The sequence below is a fragment of the Oncorhynchus kisutch genome, linkage group LG9 (genome assembly GCF_002021735.2).
Source record: "Oncorhynchus kisutch isolate 150728-3 linkage group LG9, Okis_V2, whole genome shotgun sequence".
Lineage (NCBI taxonomy): Eukaryota > Metazoa > Chordata > Actinopteri > Salmoniformes > Salmonidae > Oncorhynchus > Oncorhynchus kisutch.
The window spans coordinates 35,415,704-35,432,919 of NC_034182.2; the positions used below are offsets into that span (position 1 = coordinate 35,415,704).

The following is a 17,216-nucleotide window of genomic DNA, read 5'->3' on the forward strand; positions in this document are numbered from 1 at the left end:
TGTTTCCTGTTCTTGTAGTGTGTATTGATTCTCTATTTCTTCGCTGCTTAGAAACTTTGAGATGCTGGACCCTTATGACATCAAGCGCAACAACAAGAAGGTAGTTTGTTTTCTTTATGTTATCTCATCATGTCATAATCACTATCAACAGCCAGGCCTTAAATGTGACCATCAACTGCTGAATATTTTCCCCACCCAACCCATCTTCTCTCATTTCCCCCAAGGCCTTCGACGGTTTCGCAGAGTTGGGCATCTCTCGGCTGATAGAGCCCTCGGACATGGTCCTCCTGGCCGTGCCTGACCGCCTCATCGTCATGACCTACCTCAACCAGATCCGCACCTACTTCACGGGCCAGGAGCTGAGTGTGCTGCACATTGAGGCGGACAGCAGTGAGTCCAGTTACGGCATGGCCGGGGAGAGCCGGGAGGGCCCCGACCCGGAGGCCGCCGCACGCTACTGTCAACGGATCCAAGATGAGGCCCTCACAATGGAGACCAATGTGGGCGCTGCAGAGAAGAAGGCAGATAGTGACACTAAGGAGGGCACCAATAGGGAAGTGGTCCCACCCCCTAGAACCAAACGGCTGCAGGCTGCAGGGGAAGCAGGAGGGGCCCAAGCCCCCGTCGTACCCCCCAGGACACATTTTTTATCTGCCAAGTCTGGGTTCTCCCACCTAAAGGATGTAGATCTGGTTAAGAAACGACGGTCACAACGCAGGTCAATAGACGAGGCAGACTCAACCGAGGTCAGTGGCCTACGATCTCTCTCTCTTCACTTTCTCTCCCTCTCACCCCCCCCCCCCCTCTCTCTCTCCACTTTCTGCCACTTAATCTCTCTGTGAGTGATTGCTTTGTTGTAGTTACAGGTTGCTGCAGCACAGGAAGAGAGTGGAGCTGACAGAATAAAATTGGAAACAGGTACATACAGTATATTGATTTTGTATGATGTGTTCTGAGTTCACACACACACACACACACACACACACACACACACACACACACACACACAGACAGACTTACTGAGTCCCCAGTTTCCCAGGTACCTTATGATTGTGAACCACCCCTCAGAGGAGCAGTGGAGAGGAGAGATGGAGAGGAGAGATGGAGAGGAGGGATGGAGAGGAGATATGGAATGGAGAGATGGAGAGGAGAGGAGGAGAGATGGAGAGGAGGAGAGATAGCCATGGAGAGGAGAGATAGCGATAGAGAGGAGGAGAGATGGAGGGGAGAGATGAGGAGGAGAGATGGAGAGGAGGGGAGGAGAGATGGACTTGTGTCTGTACTCCATCCCCTGAGCGGAGAGAGAGAGGAGAGATGAAGTACAGACAAGTCATCACAGTTGTCTCTGTTGTACTTGGCTCATCCATCCCCTGAGAGGAGAGATGGAGTACAGACACAAGTCATCACAGTTGTCTCTGTTGTACTTGGCTCATCCATCCCCTGAGCATTGACTCATTCTAATTACTTTGATGGCTTCCTGTCGTTAGGATTAGAGTCCTTAGCCTATCAAACGATGTTAATTACCTCATCATCACAGTCTAGTTTGCCACTTTCATTCTCTTCCAGTAATTGGAGCTACTGCATCATGTTGCTGTGTATCTCGTTACGCTGTGTGTGTGTGTGTGTTTCATATAGGAAGGACAGCTGTTGAAGAAGGACGATCGGCTGAGGAGGTCTGTCACTTTCACAAGTCACTGTCTGCAGCTGTCATAAACACTGGAAATACCAATGGTCTGTATCAGAAAGAAGTATCATTCTCTTTGTGTGTGTGTGTGTGTGTGTGTGTGTGTGTGTGTGTGTGTGTGTGTGTGTGTGTGTGTGTGTGTGTGTGTGTGTGTACAGGACACCAGCCAGTATGTGCTGAGGGAGATGCAGGCCCTAGAGTTTGAACAGAAGCACATTGACAGCAGGGCAGACATTGTGGAAAGTAGTCTACGGCGACTGATGGAGTCAGGTGAGAGGAGGATGGAGAAAGAGAAAGAAAAATACCCTTGTAATGATGCCCTCTCTGTCTCCATACATGTAGGTAGTGACAAGATGCAGGAGGAGAAGCTAATTCAGGAGTGGTTCACTCTGGTCAACAAGAAGAACGCCCTCATCAGGAGACAAGACCAACTACAGCTACTGTAAGATCCACCATCCCCACCATGTTCTCCACCGTTACCTATTTTTTAAATTTAACATGGCAAGTCAGTTAAGAACAAATTCTTACTTACAATGATGACCTACACCGGAAAACTCGGACGACGCTGGGCCAATTGTGTGCCGCCCTACGGGACTCCCAATCATGTCCGGTTGTGATACAGCCTGGAATCGAACCAGGGTGTTTGTAGTGACGCCTCAAGCACTGAGATGCAGTGCCTTAGACCACAGCGCCGCTCAGGAGCCCTAAACACTGACATATTATAGACACATTACATTGATCTAACCACAAGGCATTCTGCTCCACAGGCAAGAAGAGCAGGACCTGGAAATGAGGTTTGAGATGCTGAACCGAGAGCTGAGAGACATGATGGCTATTGAAGGTAAGACTACAGTACCAATATACTGAACTACAAGATCCATGATGCTACTCTATTCTGTGATACAGCTCATTAATGTGGCCAGATGTGGTCATAGTGACACTACAAACCATACAATAACAAAAATATCTCTGCAAAGGAAATGAGAATAGTGTGCTGTTCCGTATGGCAGTGTTAGTTTCTAATTTCTGGTACAATGGACGGACTCAGACAAACTCTAACTAAATATATGCAACACACTGTGTGTTGCAGTTACAGAGCACAAACATACACTGACAGTGTCATCTGCAAAACACCATCACACCTTTTCCTCCGTGCTTCACGGTGGGAACCACACATGCGGAGGTCATCTGTTCACCTACTGTGTCTCACAAAGACTGCGGTTGGAACCAAATATCTCAAATTTGGACTCATCAGACCAAAGGACAGATTTCCACAGGTTTAATGTCCGTTGCTCGTGTTTCTTGGCCCAAGCAAGTCTTATTCTTACTGGTGTTCTTTAGTAGTGGTTTCTTTGCAGCAATTCAACCATGAAGGCTTGATTCACGCAGTCTCTTCTGAACAGTTGATGTTGAGATGTGTCTGTTACTTGAACTCTGTGAAGCATTTTTTGGAGCTGCAATCAGAGGTGCAGTTAACTGTAATGAACTTATCCTCTGCAGCAGAGGTAACTCTGGGTCTTCCTTTCCTGTGGCAGTCCTCATGAGAGACAGTTTCATCATAGAGGTTGATGGTTTTTGCGACTGCTATTGAAGATACTTTAAATGTTCTTGAAATGTTCCGTATTGACAGATGTCATAAAGTAATGATGGACTGTCATTTCTATTTGCTTATTTGAGCTGTTAATGCCATAATATGGACCTGGTCTTTTACCAAACAGGGCTATCTTCTGTATACCACCCCTACCTTGTCACAACACAACTGATTGGCTCACACGCATTAAGAAGGAAAGAAATTTGAACAAATTAACATTTAACAAGGCACACCTGTTCATTGAAATGCATTCCAGTTGACTACCTTATGAAGCTGGTTGAGAGAATGCCAAGAGTGTGCAAAGCTGTCATCAAGGCAAAGGGTGGAAACTTTGAAGAATCTCAAATATAAAACATATTTGGATTCGTTTAACACTACATGATTCCATATGTGTTATTCCATAGTTGTGATGTCTTCACTACTATTCTACAACGTAGAAAATACTAAAAATAAAGAAAAACCCTTGAATGAGTAGGTGTGTCCAAACTTTTGACTGGTACTGTATATTTATACCTTCTGATTAGACTGAGTGCCCTCCGTGTATTTCTAGGATAAACAATCAGTCTCTGAGTCTGTTCCTCCTATTGGTATTGTCGTGGCCCAGCCTGAGTCCAGAACCTTGGTGCTCCTCCGTGCCTTTCACAGGTCTTCTGATCAGTCAGGAGAGGCTTTGAGTTATTGGGAGGACACATCCGCACAGGTGAATTTTTTTGTCTTTTTTTCACCTTTATTTAACCAGGTAGGCTAGTTGAGAACAAGTTCTCATTTACAACTACGACCTGGCCAATATAAAGCAAGCAGTGCAACACAAACAACAACACAGAGTTACACATGGAATAAACAAACATACAGTCAATAATGCAATAGAAAAAGTCTACATGCAGTGTGTGCAAATGAGGTAGGATAACGGAAGGCATAGTGACAATTAATAGGCCATAGTGGCGAAATAATTACAATATAGCAATTAAACACTGGAGTGATAGATAAAAGTATGGGGATGAGGTAGTTGGATGGGCTATTTACAGATGGTGTCACAACTTCTGCCGAAGTCGGCTCCCCTCCTTGTTCGGGCAGCGGTCGACGTCAACGGCCTTCTAGCCATCGCTGCTCCATTTTTCATTGTTCCATTTGTTTTGTCTTGTTCCCCGCACAGCTGGTTTACATTCCCTAATTACACTGCATATATATATTCCTCTGTTTCCCCCATGTCTTTGTGTGGAATTGTTTTGTTACACGTTTAGTGTCACGCGCCAGACAGTTTTTTCCCCGGGTATCGTGTTTTGACCTGTAGTATGTTTATTGTCATACATTTGCATTATTGTGAGTGTTTTCGCGCTTATTCACTTTTTCCATTGGCTGGAGGTTTCTTGACGCAGTTGCGTCTGTCTTTTGTGCTTCTGACAAATAAAGTGCTCCTGATCACAACTCTCTGTTCTGCACCTGACTTCTTACCAGTAGCGCACAACCTTGACAGAATTCCACACCATCCATGGAGTCAGCGGGAGCAGGTATCCCGTTCAGAGGAGTCGAGGAGCGCGTCCGGGAACACTCGGCGATGCTGCAACATCTCGGCACCACGATGGATCGCGTTGTCCAGACCATGGAGTCAGCAGGAGCAGGTATCCCATTCAGAGGAGTCGAGGAGCGCGTCCGGGAACACTCGGCGATGCTGCAACATCTCGGCACCACGATGGATCGCGTTGTCCAGACCATGGGGTCAGCAGGAGCAGGTACCCCGGTCAGAGGAGTCGAGGAGCGCGTCCGAGAACACTCGGCGATGCTGCAACATCTCGGCACCACGATGGATCGCGTTGTCCAGACCATGGCCTCGAACAGCACAACCAGGGGTATCTCTACCCGTCCCTCCTGTATCCGGTCCCATTGGGATGCGTCTCTCCCTTCCCAGGGAGTATGATGGGACGGCAGCACAGTGCCAGGGGTTCCTTTTACAACTGGGCCTCTACCTGGCCACCGTTCACCCAGCTCCCTCGGGAAGAGAGAGGGTGTCCGCCCTTGTCTCGTGCCTCTCGGGGAGAGCTCTGGAGTGGGCAAACGCTGTGTGGGGAGATACGGTGTTGGACCACTTCGAGGAGTTCACCCACCACTTTACCCTCGGACGGATGGTCGAAGAGGCAGGGTTCGAGGAGTGCCCAGGAGTTCGCCCTGGAATTTCGGACCTTGGCCGCCGGAGCAGGATGGAACGACAGGGACCTCACCGACCACTATAGATGCAGCCTGCGCGAGGACGTCCTGTGGGAGTTGGCCTGCAGGGATGCCACCATCACCTTTGACCAACCGGTGGATCTGTCCATCCGGTTGGATAACCTGCTGGTCACCCGCGGGCGTCCAGAGAGGACTCTGTCGGTTCCATCTTCCAGCACCACCACTCCGGTGCCAATGGAGCTGGGAGGGGCTGCGCATAGGCAGGCTGGAGGAGGGGCCTTCACGTGCACCATCTGTGGCCGCAGAGGGCACTCTGGCGTCACGCTAGGTGAGTCTGCACCACTCTCATCCAGAGTCCTCTGTTGTCCATCGGTTTGTTTTCCTGAGCATAAGGCGCTCGTCGATTCAGGCGCAGCTGGGAATTTTATCGACAGAGCGTTCGCCCTTAGTTTAGGGATCCCCATTGTTCCTGTGGTTAGACCTTTTCTGGTACACGCTCTGGATAGTCGACCTTTATGGTCTGGGTTAATTAGGGAAGCCACCATCTCCCTGGTCATGGTGACGCAGGGGGGTCACAAGGAGAGAATCAGTCTCTTCCTCATAGTCTCTCCTGCGTTTCCCGTGGTACTAGGCCTTCCCTGGTTAGCTAGTCATGACCCCACCATTTCATGGCAACAGAGGGCTCTCACGGGGTGGTCGCGAGAGTGCTCGGGGAGGTGTGTAGGGGTTTCCGTTGGTGCTACCACGGTGGAAAGTCCAGACCAGGTCTTCACCGTGCGCATCCCCCCAGAATATGCCGATTTGGCTCTCGCCTTCTCCAAAAAGAAGGCGACTCAATTACCACCCCATCGACGGGGGGATTGTGTGATAAATCTCCTGGTAGACGCTACACTTCCCAGGAGTCACATGTATCGCCTGTCGCAAGCAGAGACGGTGGCTATGGAGACTTATGTCTCTGAATCCCTGCGTCAGGGGTACATTCGGTCCTCCACTTCACCCGCCTCAGTTTCTTTTTTGTGAAGAAGGAGGGAGGTCTGCACCCGTGCATTGACTATTGAGGTCTAAAACAAATCACGGTGAGGTACAGTTATCCGCTATCTCTCATCGCCATGGTGATTGAGTCAATGCACGCGGCACGCTTCTTCACGAAATTGGATCTCAGGATCGCTTACAACCTGGTGCATATCCGGGAGGGAGACGAGTGGAAGACAGCGTTTACTACCACCTCAGGGCTTTATGAGTACCTCGTCATGCCGTACGGGTTGATCAGTCCATCAGTCTTCCAATCCTTTGTAGACAAGATTTTCAGAGACCTGCATGGGCAGGGTGTAGTGGTGTATATCGATGACATTCTGATATTCTCCGCTACACGCGCCGAGCATGTGTCCTTGGTGCGCAGGGTACTTGGACGACTGTTGGAGCATGACCTGTACGCCAAGGCTGAGAAATGCCTGTTCTTTCAGCAGGCCGTCTCCGTGCGTAATTGTCCGTTTCCCACCACAGGAAAAGGAGGGGCAGTGGTTTAGGGTTTGCCAATTACTACCTGAGATTTATCAGGGGTTTTGGCCAGGTGGCTGCTCCCATTACCTCACTGCTGAAGGGGGGGTCCTGTACGTTTTCAGTGGTCGGCTGAGGCGGACAGGGCTTTTGGGCATCTAAGGGCTCTGTTTACCTCGGCTCCCGTGCTGGCCCATCCGGATCCCTCTTTGGCGTTCATAGTGGAGGTCGACGCGTCCGAGGCTGGGATAGGAGCCGTGCTCTCTCAGCGCTTGGGTACGCCACCGAAGCGCCGCCCCTGTGCTTTCTTCTCGAAGAAGCTCAGCCCGGCGGAGCGGAACTATGATGTGGGGGACCGGGAGTTTTTGGCTGTTGTTAAAGCTTTGAAGGCATGGAGACTTTGGCTTGAGGGGGCTAAACACTCTTTCCTCATCTAGACTGACCACCGCAACCTGGAGTACATCCGGGCAGCGAGGAGACTGAATCCTCGTCAGGCAAGGTGGGCCATGTTCTTTACCCGTTTTGTGTTTACCCTGTCCTAAAGACCAGGTTCCCAAAATGTTATCTTCTTATGGCTGCAGGGGCAGTATTGAGTAGCTTGGATGAAAAGGTGCCCAGAGTAAACTGCCTGCTCCTCAGTCCCAGTTGCTAATATATGCATAGTATTATTAGTATTGGATAGAAAACACTCTGAAGTTTCTAAAACTGTTTGAATGATGTCTGTGAGTATGACAGAACTCATATGGCAGGCAAAAACCTGAGAAAAATTTCAAACAGGAAGTGGGAAATCTGAGACTGGTCGATTTTCAACTCAGCCCCTATCGAATACACAGTGGGATATTGGTCAAGTTGCACTTCAAACATTTATTTTGGAACTAGGATTCCTGGGAGTGCATTCTGATGAAGATCATCAAAGGTAAGTGAATATTTCTAATGTTATTTCTAACTTCTGTTGACTCCAACATGGTGGATATATATAAATGTTTTCTATGCGCCGTTCTCAGATTATTGCATGGTTTGCTTTTTCTGAAATCTGACACAGCGGTTGCATTAAGGAGAAGTATATCTATAATTCCATGTGTAACACTTGTATTTTCATCAACATTTATGATGAGTATTTCTGTAAAATGATGTGGCTCTCTACAAAATCACTGGATGTTTTTGGAACTACTGAATGTAACGCGCCAATGTAAACTCAGATTCTTTGAGATAAATATGAACTTTATCAAACAAAACTTACATGTATTGTGTAACATGAAGTCCTATGAGTGTCATCAAGGTCATCAAAGGTTAGTGATTAATTTTATCTCCATTTGTGCTTTTTGTGACTCCTATCTTTGGCTGGGAAATTGGCTGTTTTTCTGTTGCTTGGTGGTGACCTAACATAATCGTTTGTGGTGCTTTCGCTGTAAAGCCTTTTTGAAATCAGACACTGTGGCAGGATTAATGAGAATGTTATCTTTAAAATGGTGTAAAATACTTGTATGCTTGAGGAATTTTAATTATGAGATTTTTGTTGTTTTGAATTTGGCGCCCTGCACTTTCACTGGCTGTTGTCATATCGATCCCGTTAACGGGATTGCAGCCCTAAGAAGTTAAGGCAGACGCATTGTCCCGGCTGTATGACACAGAGGAGCGGCCCATGGATCAGACTCCCATACTCCTGGCCTCCTGCCTGGTAGCGGCGGTTGTGTGGGAGCTGGACGCGGACATTGAGCAGGCGTTACGTACAGAGCCCGCTCCCCTCCAGTGTCCCATCGGGCGTCTGTACTTTCCGTTTGCTGTCCGTGACCAGTTGATCTATTGGGCCCACACGTCATCCGGGGATCGGCCGGACGGAGCGCTGTCTGAGTGGGAAGTACTGGTGGCCTACCTTGGCAAAGGACGTGAGGGTTTATGTTTCCTCCTGCTCGGTGTGTGCCCAGTGTAAGGCTCCTAGACACCTGCCTAGAGGTAAGCTACATCTCTTACCCGTTCCACAACGGCCTTGGTCACACCTGTCGGTGGATTTTCTGACCGATCTTCCTCCCTCACAGGGAAACACCATGATCCTGGTTGTTGTGGATCGTTTCTCTAAGTCCTGTCGTCTCCTCCCTCTGCCCGGTCTCCCTACAGCCCTACAGACTGCGGAGGCCTTGTTTACACATGTCTTCTGGCTCTATGGGGTGCCTGAGGATATAGTGTCTGATCGAGGTCCCCAGTTCACTTCGAGAGTCTGGAGGGCGTTCATTTTTAAACATTTTATTTCACCTTTATTTAACCAGGTAAGCTAGTTGAGAACAAGTTCTCATTTACAACTGCGACCTGTCCAAGATAAAGCAAAGCAGTGCGACAGAAACAACAACACAGAGTTACGTGGAATAAACAAGCATACAGTCTATAACACCATAGAAAAAAAGAAAGTCTATACACTAGAGGTCGACCAATTAATCGGAATGGCCGATTAATTAGGGCCGATTTCAAGTTTTCATAACAATCGAAAATCTGTATTTTTGGGCGCCGATTTCCGATATATATATATATATATATATTTTTATAGCTTTTATTTAACTAGGCAAGTCAGTTAAGAACACATTCTTATTTTCAATGACTGCCTAGGAACTGTTGGATAACTGCCTTGTTCAGGGTCAGAATGACAGATTTTCACCTTGTCAGCTCAGGGGTCCCAATCGTGCAACCGCACAGTTAACTAGTCCAACGCTCTAACCATGGCACTCCACGAGTAGCCTGTCTGTTACGCGAATGCAGTAGAAGACAGGGTAAATTGCTAGCTAGCATTAAACTTATCTTATAAAAAACAATCAATCATAATCACTAGTTATAACTACTGATCCAGTTTAGCAGGCAATATTAACCATGTGAAATTGTGTCACTTCTCTTGCATTCATTGCACGCAGAGTCAGGGTATATGCAACAGTTTGGGCTGACTGGCTCATTGCGAACTAATTTGCCAGAATTTTACGTAATTATGACATACATTGAAGGTTGTGCAATGTAACAAGAATATTTAGACTTAAGGATGTTAGATAATATACCGAATGGTTCCGTATTTCACTGAAATAATAAACGTTTTGTTTTCGAAATGATAGTTTCCGGATTCGATCATATTAATGACCAAAGGCTCGTATTTCTGGTGTAACCAATGTGAAATGGCTAGCCAGTTAGCTGGGTGTGCGCTAATACTGTTTCAAACGTCACTCGCTTTTAGATTTGGAGTAGTTATTCCCCTTGCGTTGCAAGGGCCGCGGCTTTTGTGGAGCGATGGGTAACGATGCTTCGAGTGTGGCTGTTGTCTATGTGTTCCTGGTTCGAGCCCAGGTAGGGGCGAGGAGGGGGACGGAAGCTATACTGTTACACTGGCAATACTATAGTGCCTATAAGAATATCCAATAGTCAAAGGTATATGAAATACAAATGATGGTATAGAGAGAAAGTCCTATAAATACTATATTAACTACAACCTAAAACCTCTTACCTTGGAATATTGACGTCTTATGTTAAAAGGAACCACCAACTTTCATATGTTCTCATGTTCTGAGCAAGGAACTGAAACGTTCGCTTTTTAACATGGCACATATTTAGCATGGCACATATTTAACATGGCACATATTTAGCACGGCACATATTTAACATGGCACATATTTAACATGGCACATATTTAACATGGCACACATTTAACATGGCACATATTTAACATGACACATATTTAACCTGGCACATATTTAGCGTGGCACATATTTAGCATGGTACATATTTAACATGGCATATATTTAACGTGGCACATATTTAACATGTCAAATATTTACCATGGCACATATTTAACATGGAACATATTTAACATAGCACATATTTAACATGGCACATATTTAGCGTGGCACATATTTGGCATGGCAAATATTTAGCATGGCACATATTTAACATGGCGCACATTTAACATGGCACACATTTAACATGGAACATATTTAACATGGCACATAGTTAACATGGCACATATTTAACATGGCACATATTTAACATGGCACATATTTAGCGTGGCACATATTTAACATGGCACACATTTAACATAGCACATATTTAACATGGCACATATTTAGCATGGCACATATTTAACGTGGCACATATTTATCGTGGCACATATTTAACATGGCACATATTTAACATGGCACATATTTAACGTGGCACACATTTAACATGCCACATATTTATCGTGGCACATATTTAACATGGCACATATTTAACATGGCACATATTTAACATGGTACATATTTAACATGGCACATATTTAACATGGCACATATTTAACATGGCACATATTTAACATGGCACATATTTTTATATGTATTTTTATTGCGTTCTTCTCCAACACTTTGTTTTTTAATTATTTAAACCAATTTGAACATGTTTCATTATTTATTTGAGGCTAAATTGATTTTATTGATGTTTTATATTAAGTTAAAATAAGTGTTAATTCAGTATTGTTGTAATTGTCATTATTACAAATAAAAAATGTTTTTTTTTAAAATAACATTGGCCGATTAATCGGTATCGGCTTTTTTGGTCCTCCAATAATCGGTATCGGCGTTGAAAAATCAAATCGGTCGACCTCTACTATATACAGTGTGTGCAAATGGCATGAGGAGATATGGCAATAAATTGGCCATAGTAGCAAAGTAATTACAATTTAGCAGATTAACACTGGAGTGATAGATGAGCAGATGATGATGAGCAGATGATGGTGTATATAAGTAGTGATACTGGTGTGCAAAAGAGCAGCAAAGTAAATATAAACAATATGGGGATGAGGTAGGTAGATTGGGTGGGCTATTTACAGAGGGACTATGTAGCTGCAGCAATCGGTTAGCTGCTCAGATAGCTGATGTTTAAAGTTAGTGAGGGAAATGTAAGTCTCCAGCTTCAGCGATTTTTGCAAATCGTTCCAATCACTGGCAGCAGAGAACTGGAAGGAAAGGCAGCCACGGGAGGTGTTGGCTTTGGGGATGACCAGTGAGATATACCTGCTGGAGCGCGTGCTACAGGTGGGTGTTGTTATCGTGACCAGTGAGCTGAGATAAGGCGGAGCTTTACCTAGCATAGACTTATAGATGACCTGGAGCCAGTGGGTCTGGCGACGAATATGTAGCAAGGGCCAGCCAACTAGAGCGTACAGGTCGCAGTGGTGGGTGGTATAAGGTGATTTGGTAACAAAACGGATGGCACTGTGATAGACTGCATCCAATTTGCTGACTAGAGTATTGGAAGGTATTTTGTAGATGACATCAACAAAGTCGAGGATCGGTAGGATAGTCAGTTTTACTAGGCTAAGTTTGGCGGCGTGAGTGAAGGAGGCTTTGTTGCAAAATAGAAAGCTGATTTATAGATTTGATTTTGGATTGGAGATGTTTGATATGAGTCTGGAAGGAGAGTTTACAGTCTAGCCAGACACCTAGGTATTTGTAGTTGTCCACGTATTCTAGGTCAGAACCGTCCAGAGTAGTGATGCTTGTCGGGCGGGCAGGTGCGGGCAGCGAATGGTTGAAAAGCATGCATTTGGTTTTGCTAGCGTTTAAGAGCAGTTGGAGGCCACGGGAAGGAGTGTTGTATGGCATTAAAGCTCGCTTGGAGGTTAGTTAACACAGTGTCCAAAGAAGGGCCAGATGTATACAGAATGGTGTTGTCTGCGTAGAGGTGGATCAGGGAATCACCAGCAGCAAGAGAGATATCGTTGATATATAGAGAAAAGAGTCAGCCCGAGAATTGAACCCTGTGGCACCCCCAAAGAGACTGCCAGAGGTCCGGACAACAGGCCCTCCGATTTGACACACTGAACTCTATCAGAGAAGTAGTTGGTGAACCAGACGAGGCAGTCATTTGAGAAACCAAGGCTTTTGAGTCTGCCGATAAGAATGTGGTGATTGACAGAGTCGAAAGCCTTGGCCAGGTCGATGAATACAGCTGAACAGTATTGTATTTTATCCATGATGGTTATGATACCGTTTAGGACCTTGAGCGTGGCTGAGGTGCACCCATGACCAGCTCAGAAAGCAGATTGCATAGCGTAGAAGGTACGGTGGGATTCTAAATGGTCTACTGCCGTCCGCTAGATAATTACACCTCAAATACACAAAAAGCTTAAACCTAACACTACTTTCCAATCTCTATGAATATTTAAACTGTATATTCATTCTAAGAGTATATAATGATATAAAACAGTGACAATATATAAGAACCGTAATTTATGATCTATCAGCTCCAACTTATGGCTCCTATTCAACCCTAATGGACTCATTCTGGCACTCAGAGACAGCCCTCTTTGTACTTTCCCTCTGCCCAAATACAATGCTCATAGATCATTCCATCTGACCCATGTTTACTGCTGCTAGGCTTATTTAAAATTAGAAACGGATTCAAAAGGGCTCAAGTCAGAGTCTCCAAAAGCAGTACATTTTGGACTTGATTGACTCACACAATTAATGTCTGTTTCGTAAAGTCAGACTTCCCAACTATGCCGTGGTATCTGTCCACCTGCTGGTTTGAGGAAGTGATCCTTTCTTTAATTACGTAATTTATTGTAATCCTTTGTTTACTTCCAGTTGAATCACGAGTGTATAGTTTGAAATGAAACACATTGCAATAAAAACCTGGTCATGGAACTCAATTTCATGTTGGCAAAGCAACAACTGTCTTCTCTACTCTGTACCACCCTCAATCTCTTACCGCTCTCTCCCTCTCTTCCTCTCCTCTGCTCACTGTCTCCCCTCTTTTCCTCTCTCTCTCTCTTCCACTCACTCTCTCCCTCTCTGCTATCTTCCTTTCTCCCTCTTCCTCTCTGCTCACTCTTCCTCTTCCCCTCCCTTCCCCTCCCTTTTTCCTGTCCTCCAGAGTGGCAGAAGACAGTGGCCCATAAACACAGGGAGCAGCTGCTACTGCAGGAGCTGGTGTCTCTGGTCAACCTGAGGGACGAGCTGGTCCACGACATGGACGCCAAGGAGAAAGGGTGAGACAGCCAGGGCTGCATCCCAAATGGTACCATATTCCCTATATAGTGCACTACTTTTGACTAAAGCCTAATTGGCCCCTGGTAAAAAAAAAGTAGTGCACGATATAGGGAATCGGGTGCCATTTGGGATGCATCCCATGGCCCAGCTGAGTCACACACGCTGAATACACACAGCAAACACAGAAGCTCATCTGGGTGGACGGGATGCTATGGGGTGAATGAGATGTCAGGTGTCTTTGTGAGTTTTGTCTTCCCCTGCCACACAGTTGAACGTAAGTCTGAGAGAGTGACTGTTTGATATGAGACTACTGTTCTACCTGTTCTCTGCGTCTAGGGCTCTGGAGGAGGACGAGAGGCTGGAGAGAGGCCTGGAGCAGAGACGAAGGAAGTACAGCAAGAAGAGCAAGCAGGAAAAGTGTGCACTGCAGTAAGGCCTGGCGTTGGACACACCCGAACCAGTGGAAGGTCACACCTGAACCAGGCAGCCCAGTGGAAGGTCACACCCGAACCAGGCAGCCCAGGGGAAGGTCACACCCGAACCAGGCAGCCCAGTGGAAGGTCACACCCGAACCAGGCAGCCCAGTGGAAGGTCACCTGGGTGCACATTGGGACTAAAGTTGTATGTGTGTGGATCATGACATCAACACTGCATGGAAGAGACTGAGAACTGTGTTATGGGACTGCACTAGGAGGACATTAAACAATGTTCACTCACCCCCCTCTATGATATGACTGAGCCTCATTGCAACCTATGACTGGTTGTCAACAGTCACCCTGCTCTTCAATTTGTGTTTTGATTGGATTTAAGTTTAGTTTTTTTGTGCATAGTGTGTGTATACTGTTGGGTTTTAATTTTGAGTAAATAACTCAAGGACACTAGAGAAGCTTAACCAAGTTGAATTCTTCCAAAAGGGTCGATATAGCTGTAATTCAGACAAAGACATAGCTTCCCCCGCGGCAGGGTAGCCTAGTGGTTAGAGCGTTTGGACTAGTAACCGAAAGGTTGCAAGTTCGAATTCCCGAGCTGACAAGGTACAAATCTGTCGTTCTGCCCCTGAACAGGCAGTTAACCTAGTCCTAGTCATTGAAAATAAGAATTTGTACTTAACTGACTTACCTAGTTAAATAAAGAAATTAGTAAAAAAATGTACTTCAGGTCACAAAGACATATCCCTAACGAACTAATCACCAGATTAAGTGCCTTACACTTTTAGAAAAAAGCATTCCAAAATGGTTCTTCAACTGTCCCCATAGGATTTTTGGTTCCAGGTAGAACCTTTTTTGGTTTCAGGTAGAACCCTCTCGGGTTTTACATGGAACACAAAAGGGTTCTACATGGAATCAAAAGGGTTCTACATGGAATCAAAAGGGTTCTACCTGGAACCAAAAATAGTTATTCAAAAGGGTTCTCCTATGGGGATAGCCAATTAACCGTTTTAGGTTCTAGATAGCACCTTTCTTTCTAAGATACTGTAGAATCTGTTACAGTAGTGTATTATGGGTTACTTCAAAAAGGTATTTTCTACTGAATGGGATATTAGGGAAGGGGCAGGGCTCCTGTACTTAGCTACATCAAATACCTACATTAGACCCATGCGGCAGGTGGATTGATTCACCCCTTTTCACCTATTGTTAAATAAGCAGTCTGATTATTGAAAATTACAATGGCGAAATGGAAGTGAAATGCTGAATTTGTGCAAAAAAAGAATGCCAAAACGAGCTTCCTCATTTATTGCAGTATGTTGGCTTGGACTGTGCAGACAGCACACAGCGAGCACCTGTTGTCTGATTCTTCATTGAGGTGAATGTATGTGGATGCTCCAACACTCAAGCAGAGTGGGAGATCTTGGATGAAAGAGGCAAAGGACAGAAGTCAGTATACTGCAGCTTGGTGTCTGAAAGAACAAAGCAGTTTAAACGTGTTGGAAATATTTGAAGCTTTTATTTATTGAATAGGTATTCGACAGATAATCCTACCTATCCTGCCTGTCATATGTGCCTTTACCAGATCCAGAGTAAAAAACAAATGTTCAGAAGTAGGACTCAACTTTGTGTTCCTAGTTCTCAAATGTTTATGCAGTGAGTTCAGTTACTGTTTGTGACATTAGTCTTGTCATGCCTTGTTTTCCATTGATTGTTTGTTGTTGTTTCGAAAGGTAAATAAGGAAGCGGTGGAGTCTGAAAATGATCCATTTCAAGATGCTCTAAAATGCTAGAGAACAGGAATATTCAAACGGAAAACATGAGGCAAATGCATGTTTCTTAGTGTTTCCATCTTAACCGTACAACTATCAATTGCTATAGTCTTATGCACATTCTTATTAGCAAATCTGTAACATGCAAAAGTGTATGCGTTAAATGAATAACCCTCATACATGATACAAAAAATACACTTTAGCTAAAATATATTCTAGTATTAAAACTCCAGCACTTCGCTACAGCAGGATTACTGCAGATGTAGGATCTGAATTTGAGCCAGTTTTCTACAGCAGGAAAATAATCTTGCTGCAACAGGAAATGTGAATTATTATGTGGATTATAAGTAATGGACATTTTGTATGGGGTTGATACATTTATAATTATGGCAAATCAAGTCTGAAATTTCAAAGTGGAAATTACAAACATTAGAAGCATTTTTAAAACTCAAATACACTACAAGTTTGTGTTTCCTGCAACAAAAGAGTGATCAAATGAAGATCCTACATCTATATTATTGGCCAGGCAGGAGTGCACCAGAGCATGATATTTGCTTGACATCTTCTCCACTACACTTTGTGTAATGTTAAGTTATCATGAGCGCAGGCGTTTCTATTTCAGTGGGAGGAACTACTTAACAGAGTAAAAACATGATTCTGTCCGGAGTTATTTTTTAGAAGGTTTTGAATTTGTGTTCCAGCTTGTTCCCCCTCTGCCCCACTGTTGTTAGTTACTGTGTTAATGTTCCTACCACTGTGTGAGTTTGAGAGATTTTACTTTCAGTTTTCTGAAATAGCTTTTGGGGAAGGTTTTGTTTATTTTAATGTACATTTGCACTATTTGTGATGTTTGGAGAATTAAAAGGTATCTTGGATCAGTATTTTGGATCAGTATTTTTGTAAACGACATCCACCTTGTTTATTTTAATTCAGATGGATATCATATATTTACATTATGAATCCATCAGGATTATCAGTTGTACATTATATAATACAAAGTACATTTATATTCTCACTTAACCCCCATATTGATTTGTCCTTTAATGCTATAGCCGATAGAAAAACGTTGAAACAGTCCAAAAATAAATC

The 17,216-nt window shown here is 44.8% G+C and overlaps 1 protein-coding gene across 9 annotated transcripts in view; it reads left to right on the forward strand.

Moving 5' to 3' along the window:
* The window catches only part of LOC109897114 (EH domain-binding protein 1-like protein 1), a 62,756-nt gene extending 45,748 nt beyond the window's left edge, over positions 1–17,008 (forward strand). For 3 of the 9 annotated variants that reach the window (XM_031832496.1, XM_031832498.1, XM_031832499.1), the window contains 8 exons: positions 52–100; positions 225–746; positions 861–918; positions 1,636–1,673; positions 1,843–2,126; positions 2,452–2,525; positions 13,815–13,929; positions 14,267–17,008. In XM_031832496.1, the coding sequence (XP_031688356.1) occupies positions 52–100; positions 225–746; positions 861–918; positions 1,636–1,673; positions 1,843–2,126; positions 2,452–2,525; positions 13,815–13,929; positions 14,267–14,363 (1,237 nt within the window). In that variant the 3' untranslated portion in view covers positions 14,364–17,008. Of the gene's footprint in view, positions 1–51; positions 101–224; positions 747–860; positions 919–1,635; positions 1,732–1,842; positions 2,127–2,451; positions 2,526–13,814; positions 13,930–14,266 lie in introns of all 9 variants that reach the window. The other 6 variants (XM_020491669.2, XM_031832501.1, XR_004211070.1 and 3 more) reach the window with 5 other exon arrangements.
* The last annotated feature ends 208 nt before the right edge of the window (positions 17,009–17,216 follow it).